This window comes from Salvelinus fontinalis, chromosome 11 (genome assembly GCF_029448725.1).
Source record: "Salvelinus fontinalis isolate EN_2023a chromosome 11, ASM2944872v1, whole genome shotgun sequence".
Lineage (NCBI taxonomy): Eukaryota > Metazoa > Chordata > Actinopteri > Salmoniformes > Salmonidae > Salvelinus > Salvelinus fontinalis.
The window spans coordinates 40,110,251-40,123,881 of record NC_074675.1 but is presented as its reverse complement, the minus strand read 5'-3'; the positions used below and the strand labels follow the sequence as shown (position 1 = coordinate 40,123,881).

General features: G+C 43.0%; 1 protein-coding gene across 4 annotated transcripts in view; it reads right to left on the bottom strand.

The window, feature by feature from the left end:
• The window catches only part of LOC129865734 (multiple PDZ domain protein-like), a 74,394-nt gene that overhangs the window by 43,033 nt on the left and 17,730 nt on the right, over positions 1-13,631 (bottom strand). For 3 of the 4 annotated variants that reach the window (XM_055938716.1, XM_055938718.1, XM_055938719.1), the window contains exons 5-17: positions 12,936-13,075; positions 12,292-12,505; positions 11,156-11,284; positions 10,946-11,029; positions 10,749-10,853; positions 10,035-10,137; positions 9,807-9,895; positions 7,002-7,218; positions 4,741-4,821; positions 3,362-3,441; positions 2,895-3,041; positions 1,934-2,104; positions 937-1,113 (exon numbers count right to left, since the gene is read on the bottom strand). In XM_055938716.1, coding sequence (XP_055794691.1) covers positions 937-1,113; positions 1,934-2,104; positions 2,895-3,041; positions 3,362-3,441; positions 4,741-4,821; positions 7,002-7,218; positions 9,807-9,895; positions 10,035-10,137; positions 10,749-10,853; positions 10,946-11,029; positions 11,156-11,284; positions 12,292-12,505; positions 12,936-13,075 — 1,737 coding nt within the window. The remainder of the gene's footprint in view (positions 1-936; positions 1,114-1,933; positions 2,105-2,894; positions 3,042-3,361; positions 3,442-4,740; positions 4,822-7,001; positions 7,219-9,806; positions 9,896-10,034; positions 10,138-10,748; positions 10,854-10,945; positions 11,030-11,155; positions 11,285-12,291; positions 12,506-12,935; positions 13,076-13,631) is intronic. The other variant, XM_055938717.1, reaches the window with a different exon arrangement.

Genomic DNA, 13,631 nt, shown 5'->3' with positions numbered 1-13,631 from the left:
GATGGGATCGGCACTATGCAGCTGTTGCGAGAGTCGTTTTTCACTGGCTGCCCACTGGTCGCAAAAACAATGCTTGATAGGCAGCTTAACTTCTTCAATTCAACCATTATTGGGTTAAAATACTCATTTAGCCTACATTTGGGAAGAGCCATCCACAACAACCACAATCCATAAGGAGCTAAATGATAAAGCAGCAGTGTGATTCACATCAATGCGCTATGTAGATATCAATAAGTGATATCCGTTTCGCCCGTAGGCTACATCACTGCTTTCGTCTTTACCTCCAAGTGTTTATTCAAGTTGGATAATCTTTGGATACCAACAGCAGTCGCACCATTGGAAGACATACCTTGGACTGAAGCCTACAAAAACCTATTCCTGTTATTTTCCCTCAAACCATAAAACGCATTTGGTGTGTCATCATAGTGGTCTCTGACTTGTGGTCAGACTTGCTCAGGCTGAACTAACAAACTTTTTGCAATGCTGATTTGGATTTTATTGAGAAAACAGAAAGGTGTCAAAGAATTTCTACGCAAACATCCTTTTTAAATTTAAAAGTAATCCAAAAGTAATCATCATTTTTTTTCTCAAAAGTATCTGTAATCTGATTACAATAATTTTTACTGGTAACGTAATGGATTACAGTTATTTTTTGTGTAATTGGTTATATGTAAACGATTACACAAAAAATAACTGTAATCCATTACGTTACCAGTAAAAATATAATAATCTGATCCAAAAGTAATCATATATTTTTCCAAAAGTATCTGTAATCTGATTACAATAATTTTTACTGGTAACGTAATGGATTACAGTTATTTTTTTGTGTAATCGTTTACATATAAACGATTACATGTAATCTGTTTCTCCCCAATCCTGCTAGCAAGTATAATTCCTATGACAATCATTCCCAGAATTCCCATTCAGAATTCCCACCTGGTAGTCCAAGATGCTGAATCCCAATCCACTCTCTCCCTTCTCCAGCTCGATGTCCTGTATTTCCGTCTCCCACATGGCCAAAGGAGCTCCCAGAGTCTCCTCCGTCACATTTTCCCTTGTTGCCGCCCCCTCGGAACCTCCGGGAACCAGGAAACTGCTGAGGTCTCCCTGTATCTACAGAGATGTACCCTCGATATCATCCCAGCGCACGCATTCCTGACTCACACCGAGCCCGTAGGCTCCTAGTTCTCCGCTAGTTTCATTTTGTAGCGGAGAACTAGGAGCCTACGGGCTCGGAGTGAGTCAGGAATGTGAATTTTGTGTTCTTTACCTGAACTGATGCAGCTGAAGAGCTGAGGAGATATCCCTCAAAAATCATCTGAAAGCAGGTTTCCTTTGAAGGTTAACTTTGTGTAGCTCCCTGGCTACTATCTTTTGTATCCCATGCATTGTCACATTTTCTGAGGTATTACTTTAGATGGATTGGTGTTAATGAACGGTCAGAGTCCTTCCTAATCCTAAATCTTAATCCTTTATTGTTAGCAATCTGGAGGCCCGGCAGAGCATTGGACAGACTGTGCTAAAATAATGAGGGTGGATGAGTCAAGTAGGAGGACTTCATGATGTTCATTTCCAATTATATTAGCCATTCAGTATCAAGGGGTGGGGGAAACACTGTTTACTGTGAGCTACTGTATGTCCAGCAGCCACCATTTTATGAAGGCCTTTCTGGCTTTCATTCAGTTTTTAATCACTTCCTGAACAATTAATTTGCTGAAATGACTGCATTATTTGGTTGAAAACAGAGTTGTCCCCAACCATGCATGTTAAATTGCATTATGTGGAGGCTAGTAATTAATGACTATGCAATGCAATGACTATAATAGTAACTCAAAAATTGACCGTTTAAAAAATATGTTCCAATGGTGATGTCAATAGCATATACTATACATGGATATTGTACACGTTTTGTGTATCAGTGTAGGGAAATTACCTTAATTTTAGGTTCAGTGGAAAATTCATCCAACCCTGTTTGGACAGAATCCCTGTCACTCTGAAGGAGAGGGGCGGGCCTACAGCAGGCCATGTAGACACAGACAGGAAGCTCCTTCAGAATCCTCACCACTTCCTTGTGGGTCTCACCAATCAGGGATATTCCATTGACCTGGATGGAGAGGGGTGGACGCACACATCCAATGGTCAACACTCATATTGAGTCAGGCTGGGATTCATACCTTGACAACAAAGTCAAGTCAAGGTATTGGAGTGGCCATCACAAAGCCCTGACCTCAATCCTATTGAAGATTTGTGGGCAGAACTGAAAAAGCGTGTGCGAGCAAGGAGGCATACAAACCTGACTCAGTTACACCAGCTCTCTCTGGAGGAATAAGCCAAAATTCACCCAACTTATTGTGGGAAGCTTGTGGAAGGCTACCCAAAACGTTTGACCCAAGTTAAACAATTTAAAGGCAATGCTACCAAATACTAATTGAGTGTATGTAAACTTCTGACCCACTGGGAATATGATGAAAGAAATAAAAGCTGAAATAAATCATTCTCTCTACTATTATTCTGACATGTCACATTCTTAAAATAAAGTGGTGATCCTAACTGACCTAAAACAGGGAATTTTTACTAGGATTAAATGTCAGGAATTGTGAAAAACTGAGTTTAAATGTATTTGGCTAAGGTGTAAATAAACTTCCGACTTCAACTGTATGTCACTCCCGTTGGTTCCTTCCCCAGGCATCATTGTTTCTGTTTCAGTTTCCTGTCTGTGCGCTGTTCGTGTTTCTTGTTTAATTCATTTGTTTATATAATTATGCACTCCCTGAACTTGCTTCCCGACTCCCAGCGCACATCGTTACAGCAGTAAGTAAGTTCCAGGCTAACTGTTGTTCACCAGGGGTGTATTCATTTTGCCGATTCAATATGCTATTGGCGGTGTCCCTTACCTCGAGCAGTTCGTCCCCACTGATGAGTTTCCCACAGCGGCCCACTGGCCCCTCGGGCAGGACAGAGCGGATGTAGTGGTGCCCGTTGTTGGCCTCCAGACTGATACCCAGACCACTGCTCTCACTGAACTTCTCCACCTGGGCAATCTGGCACAACGGGTGGATACAGCTCAGTTGGCATGAAAATAAAAACGTTTTTTTTTCAGAAACATTTTCAGAGAATTGCTTTCACAGTCAGCATTACATTTATATAGTGTCAATATGGTTGGTTATTTTTTTTTTCTGACCAATGTTTTGACATTTTCCATTGATGACAAATACAACAGTGTTTTTATTCTGCAAACAGTGCATGTCCATCCATAAAATGCCAAAAGAATGTGTATAAAACAGGAAAAAATAGAACTACAGTATGTATCATTAAGTAGAGACAAACTAGGCTTGGGTGAATGTTTCTTCTGTTTACTAACCTCTACTTTGTTGCTGGGGCCGAGCGTCTCCTGCCACTTCTTCATTAGCTCCAACTCTTCATCCTCTGTTAGCTTTGCTTCTTAAAAACAGCAATATAATATGGACTTAAATAGAATATGAAGTTTAAATTACATTCAGCCAACTGCCGTGTGCTACATGATTACAGCGAAATGACTCATACTGTTATCTTAGCTCCTTAAAACACAGAAATATAATACTAACCTAATTAAAACGTAACTATGAAACCAACAGACAGTCACACGCCAAGACAGTTGTGAAGAGGGCACGACAAAACCTATTCCCCCTCAGGAGACGGAAAAATGTTGGGATGGGTCCTCAGATCCTCAAAAGGTTCTACAGCTGCACCATCGAGAGCATCCTGACTGGTTGCATCACTGCCTGGTATGGCAACTGCTCGGTCTCCGACCACAAGGCACTACAGAGGGTAGTGCGAACGGCCCAGTACATCACTGGGGCCAAGCTTCCTACCATCCAGGACCTCTATACCAGGCGGTGTCAGAGGAAGGCCCTAAAAATTGTCAATGACTCCAGCCACCCTAGTCATAGATTGTTCTCTCTGCTACCAAACGGCAAGCGGTACCGCAGCGCTAAGTCTAGGTCCAAGAGGCTTCTAAACAGCTTCTACCCCCCAAGCCATAAGACTCCTGAACATCTAATCAAATGGCTACCCAGACTATTTGCATTACCTCTCCTCTTTTACACCACAGCTACTCTGTTGTTATCATCTATGCATAGTCGCTTTAATAACTCTACCTACATGTATATATTACCTCAACGAACCAGTTCCTCCGCACATTGACTCTGTACCGGTACCCCCCTGTATATAGTCTCGCTATTGTTATTTTACCGCTGCTCTCTAATTACTTGTTACTTTAATTTCTTATTCTTATCCGTATTTTTTAAACTGCATGACTAAATGACTCACAGCAAGCGGTAGGCTACAGTTAGACAACTCCAAACGCACTACTTGAAAGAGTACTTTAAGAATCACTTCAAAGGCATCGTTCATCTGCCCTTTTATGCAATAAAAACAACATACAGACCCTTATGCTCTTCATGCACAGTCTATAGTCCATCTGTAGATGCTCAACAAACTATCAGCAGAATATCAAAAACATGTCAACAACATTCTATTGAATTACAATAGGAAAAACATCTATAGACATTCATTGATAGTTTGTTGAGCATCTACAGATGGACTATCCGAATAAAGGGCTACTGAAAATCTCTTGAAATACACCGTAGCCTAAAGCCAATCATCGCGACAGTAGCATATTTTAAAACAGATTGCGATCCATTATCTCTACCGCTGTACTTAGTAAAGGATCCCAGATAACAGGGGGGTGGATTGACTTACCGTCTCTGGTGTTCTTAGTTAACTGATCCTTCACAGTGGAGACATCCGATTCCCCACTCAATGCCTGGTACTGTTTCTCACCTGCACCGGAGTACACAATACAAACAGATTAATACACACATACACACACAACACACTTGTAGAGCTCTTGGTTAAGTCATCTTGCTCCCAGCCCGAAACATGATGGCTATGATGTCATGGGTTGTGCATTGTGTCTTGTATGGATGATAAACACATACACACACACTCCCAGACACATATCACAGAAACATGTGTAGAAGTCTGCTTTAGTTCCTCCTGGTTCCAGCTAACAACATGCTGGCTATGTCATTACGGGTTGTGTTATTATTGGCAGTATGCGTGAGTCTGCGTAAGCCTGTGTGTGTGTGTGTGTGTGTGTGTGTGTGTGTGTGCGCGCGTGTGTGCATGCACGTGTGTGTATGTGTTGTAATGCATTTTCCTACGTCTACGGTTCTTATGACGCTGGCCCAATTACAGGCTAAATGAGTTCAGGGTTTCCAAAGCAGGGCGGAGGGCGCTGCCTTCTAAATCTGGAGCTGTGGTTGTGGTGAGAGGGTTTAAGTAGAAGTCCCTTTCCCATCCTAACACAGATGGAGGCCATTCACGTAGGGCATTGTTGTGGTATGTGTACTGTCGTCAAGTGGGCACAGCCCTGCAGCGTCACCAGGGATGTGATCAGGGGTTGTATGTATCAAGCTTCTCAGAATATGTGTGTATTGGTCAAGGATCTGGTCTTCCCTGTCCATGTAACCTTAATCATTGTCATCTAAAAGGCTAAACTGATCCTAAATCAACACTCTGAGAAACTTGATGCATACGGCACCAGGCCTACATAGAAATCAGGTAAATCTGGATTTTGGCTAGGGTATAGGTCCATTTCAATCATTTATGAATGAAGGATAATGTCAGAGTACGATCTCCTGTGCCCTTGAGCAAGGATCCCCTAATAGCTCCTGTGGAGCTACTCTGGATAAGAGCGCCTGCTAAATGACTAACGTAAATGTATATGGAATAAAAATGTGTTTTGCTTGACTATAGACTACTGTTATAGGAGGTATTTGTGACTGTTAATCAAAGATGCAGTTGCCATGGCAGGGTCATTAGGGCACGCCACGGAAAACATTTAAAGCACTTTGTGTTTTTTTATTTTTTATTGGACAAATCCAGGTAGTCTAGAGCTGACCCCATTTAGTCGACTGGTCGATTGTTTGGTCGACCGAGATTTCTTTAATCGAGCAGTCAGTCGCATTTTTTTTTCTTCATGGTGCACAAGACACCTGTCTGATTCACGCCTGTCTGAGTAGACTAAATCATTGCGGAGGCCGTGGGGATGACACAGTCCATCACTCTAAGACATGTGCTACTGAAATTGTATTTGGTTATATTACGTAAGAACAATGGCGCAACATTAATACAAATAATATTAGTTTATAACAAATGCGCTTTCTCCGGCATTGGACAGCGGTCGCTGTCCGCAGTTCTGAAACATCAGTGCGCTGTTGAATTGGCGCCTTTTCCTAGACCATGTAGCTCTGTGCATAATAGCAAAGTTAACCAGCATATTGATTTTGAAAACGATAAGAAATAAGACAGATTCTGCTTCTGTTCCCTGTTTGAGTGTTTGGTTAATAGCCTACTGATTCCGTGAGCTCCAAGCCTCATGCAACCACAACATGTCGTAATAAAGTAATTTCCCAAATTCTGCTGTTTTTAACATTTGCTATGCTGTAATAAAGTATTTACACTTTTTTGTTTGTTAGAAAAGCCTCAGAAATGGCTGTAATTATGTTGCAGCTTCAGCATCACAGACTGTGTGATAAACACTATTGATGTTCTGTGGTGGTTGCTGCAGCAGGGAGGAGAGCTGTAAAAATATATATAAATAACACAGCGTAGCGAGTCTGAGCCGGGCCCAGCACAATCCAATCAATTTTGGTCGTACTCCATCTAAAGTAATTTGTGTTTCTTCATTATTTCATCAAACAGCGTGCTTAAAGCATCAGACAAGCTCAGTGCATATTGCTGATTTTTGATTTCATTAAAACACATAAGGTGTGTCTATATATTGAAAAATACACGTTGACAAATGTTGACCAATCGGTCGAAAGAACAGACAACTCTTGGTCGATCAAGATTTTTTGGGGTCGGGGACAGCCCTAAGGTAGTCTCTCCCTGTTTCAGGCAATTTTCTTCCATTCCGTGCCTAATGAACACGGCCCATGCCCTTTGTCCACTGGTACCTTGAGCGGTGGTGTCCACAACATCTGTTCTCTCCAGTGTGGGGTCTCGGCCCCCTGGGGTTGTTGGAAGTACGATCACACTGGGCACCACAGCGGGTGGGATGTCCTCTGGACGGAAGCCACTTCTGACCAGCTTCAGGTGTACCGTCTGGCCCGTGTGTCTCAGCACCTCCACGGCCTGCTGGTTGGTGTAGCCCTGGATATTCATTCCGTCCACCTGCAGGCGGCGATCATTCATGTAAAGATTATTGATACATCATAGAGTTGGATAGAGGGCTCTTCTTTGCATCTTTGCCATTATGGCTTCTGTGCCAGCATGGTCATTGTCATTGAGGGCTTTGACCATGCTAAAACAGACTTTGTGCCACATGAGCCATCTATCCAATTCAATAGGACAGCACACAAACAGGCAGGCAAGCACACAGACACATACACACCCATACACACAGGCTGCCACACAGGCAGACACACACCCATACACACAGGCAGACACACACCCATACACACAGGCAGACACACAGGCAGACACACATAAATGATCGCAACCAACAGACAAACGTACATCACAAATAGAACACAAATTATGATTGAAGATTTGCTCATGCTTCAAATCAGGGTGTAACACAGAACGGGTATTGTATTCATTATAATTGCTCAATTTAGCGTGATGATTGGAACAGCGTCTCAATACTCATTCAAGAAACAACACTTAAAATAATAGGTCTCCACTGAAGCTAAATTATTCAAATGTGGGGCCTTACTCTCCCCACATGATCTAAATCAGTGGTTCCCAAACTTTTTATAGTCCCGTACCCCTTCAAACATTCAACCTCCAGCTGCATACCCCCTCAAGCACCAGGGTCAGCGCACTCTCAAATGTTGTTTTTTGCCATCATTGTAAGCCTGCTACACACATACTATATGATACATTTATTAAACATAAGAATGAGTGTGAGTTTTTGTCACAACCCGGCTTGTGGAAAGTGACAAAGAGCTCTTATAGGACCAGGGCACAAATAATAATATAATGATAATCAATAATTTTGCTCTTTATTTAACCATCTTACATATAAAACCTTATTTGTTCCTCGAAAATGGTGAATACATCACCACAGGTAAATGACAATGGTGTGCTTGAAAGGATGTACATTTAGTTTCATGCTAGTGAGGGCCGATAATCCACTCTCACATAGGTACGTGGTTGCAAACAGCATCAGTGTTTTAACAGCGCGATTTGCCAAGGTAGGATACTCTGAGCACAGCCCAATCCAGAACTCTGGCAGTGGCTTCTGATTAAATTCAATTTTCACAGACCCGCTTGTTGCAATTTCGATGGGGCTCTCTTGTTCAGATATCGTTAAGTGGACTGGAGGCAGGGCATGAAAGGGATAACGAATCCAGTTGTTTGTGTCATCTGTTTCGGGAAAGTACCTGCGTAATTGCGCACCCAACTGCTTCGCTATATCACATTTGGCATTGTCCGTAAGCTTGAGTTCATTTGCAAACAAAAAAATCATACAAAAATGGAAAGACCTGTGTGTTGTCCTTGTTAATGCAGACAGAGAAGAGCTCCAACACTTAATAATTGCCTCATTTTGTCCCACACATTGAATATAGTTGCGGAGAGTCCCTGTAATCCTAGATTCAGATCATTCAGGTAAGAAAGAACATCACCCAGATAGGCCAGTCATGTGAGAAACTCCTCATCATGCAAGCGGTAAGACAAGTGAAAATTATGGTCAGAAAACTTCAAGCTTGTCTCTCAATTCAAAAAAACGTGTCAATACTTTGCCCCTTGATAACCAGCGCACTTCTGTATGCTGTAAAAGCGTTACATGGTCGCTGCCCATATTAGTACAGAAAATACACGAAAGTTCAGGGGCCTTGCTTTAACAAAGTTAACCATTTTCACTGTAGTGTCCAAAACGTCTTTCAAGCTGTCAGGCATTCCCTTGGCAGCAAGAACCTCTCGGTGGATGCTGCAGTGTACCCAAGTAGCATTGGGAGCAACTGCTTGCACACGCGTTACCACTCCACTATGTCTCCCTGCCGCGGCTTTTGCGCCATCAGTACAGATACCAACATGAGCAGCAGCTACGTTTGGCTCCATACGGACCGTTAGTGGAATTCCCGCGAGAGAGTAACGGTTAGTGTGATTGGATGTTAATTATTTGACTAGGTTACCTGTATTTGACATTGTGTTGTTATTTCGCTGAACACTAGATGGTTTAATACATTTTTTTGCAGTGAAACGAGGCTACTCAGCCGAGACAAAAAACTCACCCAAATGTATAACTCCGTTGGAAAATATAAATGGACTGTTTGAAAATGTGATTTTATGTGAATCACATTTTTATTTGGCGTACCCCCGACAGCATTGCGCATACCCCAGTTTGGGAATACCTGATCTAAATAGATAAAGCTCCAAATGATCCAAAATGAGAGATACCCCTGCACACTTTATTTCATACTTTGGAATGGAATTTAAATGTCATTTCATATTATTCAAAAAGTTGAGGATTGTGGCCTAGGGTGGTCTAGCGGTTAGGGCTGCTGCCTTCAGCACACAGAAACGGTGTTGGCATAGGTTTGAATCCTGCCTACTGCACATCCTCTATCTTTCCCCACTGTCAACTTCTCTCTCTCTATCTGTTCAATAAAGTCAGAACTATATCTGTTCAATAAAGTCCGAACTATATCTGATCAATAAAGTCCGAACTCTATCTGTTCAACAAAGTCAGAAATCTATCTGTCTGTTCAATAAAGTCAGAAAGGTCCGTGAACATATATAAAATAGACACTTACGGCTATGATCTGGTCCCCAACATGGATGCGGCCATCTTGCTCTACTGCACTGTCTTTAGTTATACTTTTCACGAAAATACCAGAGGGCTCTGAAAATAGACACAATGACAATGTGTGGATAACATTCATGAAACAAGCAGAATCCTTTATACAGTACAAGAGACATCCTTTAACTGAATCTGCAGTAAATAAAACAAAAGTCTATTAAACAGCACTGCCAAATCTTACCGGAATTCTTGTCCCCCACATAGCCGGCGATAGTGATTCCCAGACCCTGGGCGTTCTTGGTCAGCCCGACGTCGAACGATTCAGCCTCCTCTTCCTCATAGCCCTGTGAAGAGACAGAGGAAGAGTGAGTCAGCTTCTAAATTCTACAAAATGGCCTACAGAGAGCACAGTAGAGGGGGCGAGTCGCGGGGGCCAATTGTTACCAATTTACCAACAAGCATTCCTCACCTATGTATTCACACTTTCGGCCAGATGAGTTGTTATTTATTTTATGAATCAAGCATCAAGGTTATGGAGACTGAATATACTGTCTAGTTTGGGAGAGTGAGTCATGGAACTCATTCATATGTTGATAAGGGTAAAGGCTAATACTGCTTGATAATGGACAGAGAATTCCAGTTCTAAGCCTTTCGGAAAATGGTGACTTCTGAGGCTGAGTCACAGATGATGTCACGCGTCACAAATTATACTCACTGGATCCCTGAGACGAAGAGAGATGGAGGGAAAAAGAGACAGAATCATGGGCCCTCTATGGTGGACAGCAGTGTAAATATTGTAAATATTATATTTTTATTCAACTAACCTAATAAAACCACCCCAATCCTCCACCCCCAAACCCCCCCCCCCCCCCCCCCCCACACCCACCCCCACCCACCCACCCACCCAGCAACCCAACCACACCTCTGCTGTACAGAGAACATGTGCATGTCGTACCTGTTGCTCTGTGACAGTGGGCAACGGCATTGGGACGGTGGAGGTCTCCTCTGGAGGGCCTCTGGTGATGACCAGCTTCACTCTGTTACCACACTGCCTCAGGACCTGGACCAATCACAATACAATTGATATCAGCACTAGACAATAAACAGTGTACTTGTCCCTGAGGGCTTTACTGGAAAGAACAGTCTTAGTACCTGAGCCACCTGCTCACTGCCCATGCCATAAAGGTCAGTGTCCCCAATCGTGAGGATGTGGTCCCCACTGTGCAGACGCCCATCCTAAGGACAAAGTACAGTAGGAAAGTCATTGGTTATTACTAGTAGGTATATCTTCCAAAAACCAAGCTTTCTGATTTCACATCCTCTAAATACCAATGTGTGGTGCATCCATGACATTTAAGTCACCTGATCAGCGATGCCTCCAGGCAGGATGGTTTTGACAATGACACCGGTGTTCTTCCCTCCCACAATGCCAAAGCCCAGGCCTGTCCCGTCGTTGACCAGCTCTATGGTCTCCACATGATTCCAGTGGGCCTAAGGAGGGACACAGAGAGTGAGGGTCAGATATGGACCTCAAAACATTAATTCCAGGATACATACTATATATAGGGTGTAACCCTTAGGGCAAACGAGAGGTTGGGCGCAAGGAGAACAACAAGGACTAATGAATAGGAAATGAAGCGACATCATTCCAGAAACCAACTGCAAGGAAAGAACAACAAGGACCACAATGGAGATACACTCTTTAGTCCCTTTGCTCTACTAGGAACTAAAATGAATAAGTTAAAGAGATTCTCCAGTACTATTGTATACATTTTAGCCAGTAGTTCTGAACGTAGCGCTCACGACCCAAAAGTGGTCCCCGAAAATTGCGTACTACGTCACATATGTGCAGATATGTGCACCACGTCATTGCCCTCTCTCTCTCTCTCTCGCTCTGCTGTGTGTGCATCATGTGCCTCTTGCTAGCTGTCACTCAAGTGGCAAGAGGCTGAAGCTCATTGGTTGAACTCAAATTGCTAAGGGGATGGCCCACACAGGGGAAAATGAAGGGGAAATGGCGCAGCAGAGCTTCCAGAATCGCTTTCAAAAGAGGGATTTCGTTTGACGTAAGACAGTAATTTTGCTCATAGATTATACATGTATGAACTACACATTGACACATCCAGCCCAAAATGGGAGGTAAGAAAAAAAAAATTGTAGTCAACAAAGCATGTCTAAGTAAGTGCTCAAAGACAGAATTTGAATATTGTGGTGTGTGTGTTTTCCCCAGTGAGCTAACATTATACAACTGTCTGTTTATGAGGGGTGGATTTGTTTCTGTTTGTTCCTCATCACACTAGAGTGGTCATGCATGACACTAGCTTCCCTGGGAATGTGGGACACCATAGTGTGTGCGTGTGTGTACAGAATGTGAATGTGTTCATGTTTGTGCATATGTACAGAATGTGAGTGTGTTCATGTTTGTGTGTGTATGTGTGTGCTAGTGTGTTAATGTATGTGTATGCTTCCACAGGCCTCTGTGTGTGCACTCCCCTCACCGCGCTGGAGTGGGCAGACAGGGTGCTGGCAGCAGAGGGCGTGCGGGACACCACGGGGCTGGCCAGCTGAGGGATGGGTCCTCTGGCCACAGTAAGCTGCACACGCTCAGACGCTCTCTGCAGGATGCCTATGGCCTGCTGGTGGGTCACTGTCTGGTCCAGAGGCTGACCGTTTATGGCCAAGATCTGGTCTGTCTCCCTCAGATTCCCATCGCTGTGGGAACAGGATGATGCTCATTGATTTGTTTATTATTTATATTGGTAAACTGCTTTGAGATAAAACATGTATTTTGTGAGGGAAACATGTAATGTACTCTGGTCAAACATAGTTCATGAGGATGTGGCCTCAGTGTAACAAAGTCCATTCTTGAATAGTAGATCGTCAACAGCTGATTTTCTGAGGGGCAAGAAAGTCTTAGAACTGTGAATAATCTCACTGTATAAAAAAGATGCAGGTCGAAAAAGACATGGGTCATTAGTCACCAACTATGGTTTTGGGGAGATACTAACACATTAGATAATCAACTGTTGACCTAGTGGCCAAAACTGGGAAAAAACTGGGCCAAAACGGAGTTTCTGGTTATAATGACATCATTTCAACCAGATCTATCAGCTGGGGATGACCCTTATTAACTTTCCCATACCAGTGGGCCACACTCCCGGGCTGGATCTCCTGGACGAAGATGCCCAGCTCCCCGCGGTTCTCACTCCTCAGACCAACCACGCTGAAGCCTAGGCCCCCAGACAGCGGCTTCACCAGCTCCATGTGTGTCACGTAGCGCCCCTAGACACAAACACACGGGCGCACACACTCAGCATTAGCACTCCCCTTACCCCCTCTCACAACAGCATCAAAGACATACTCTCTCCTCTGAAGTCTATTTGAAGTCACTCAAGAGTGTGTAGTGTAGCGTGCACTTGTCTTGGAATGTCTTTGAATATTTAGCTAGCTTGACTGTGAGTGTAACCAGCCTTGCTTATGATTATCAAGAGATATTTCTGGAGATATTTCTACAGAAATAGTACCAACCGCCAGCATTTGTGCAAAAGTCAAGTCAGATTAGAAACAAAAACTTTATAACGAAATATGTGCCTCTTAATAATTGCAGCCTCGAGAAAATATACAGTGCTGTGAAAAAGTATTTGCCTCAACGTTCACATATTTTTGATACGGAATGTTATCAGATCTTCAACCAAAACCTAATATTAGATTAAGGGAACCTGAGTGAACAAATAACACAACAATTACATACTTATTTAATTTATTTCATGAACAAAGTTATACAACACCCAATGCCCCTGTGTGAAAAAGGAATTGCCCCCTTACACTCAATAACTGG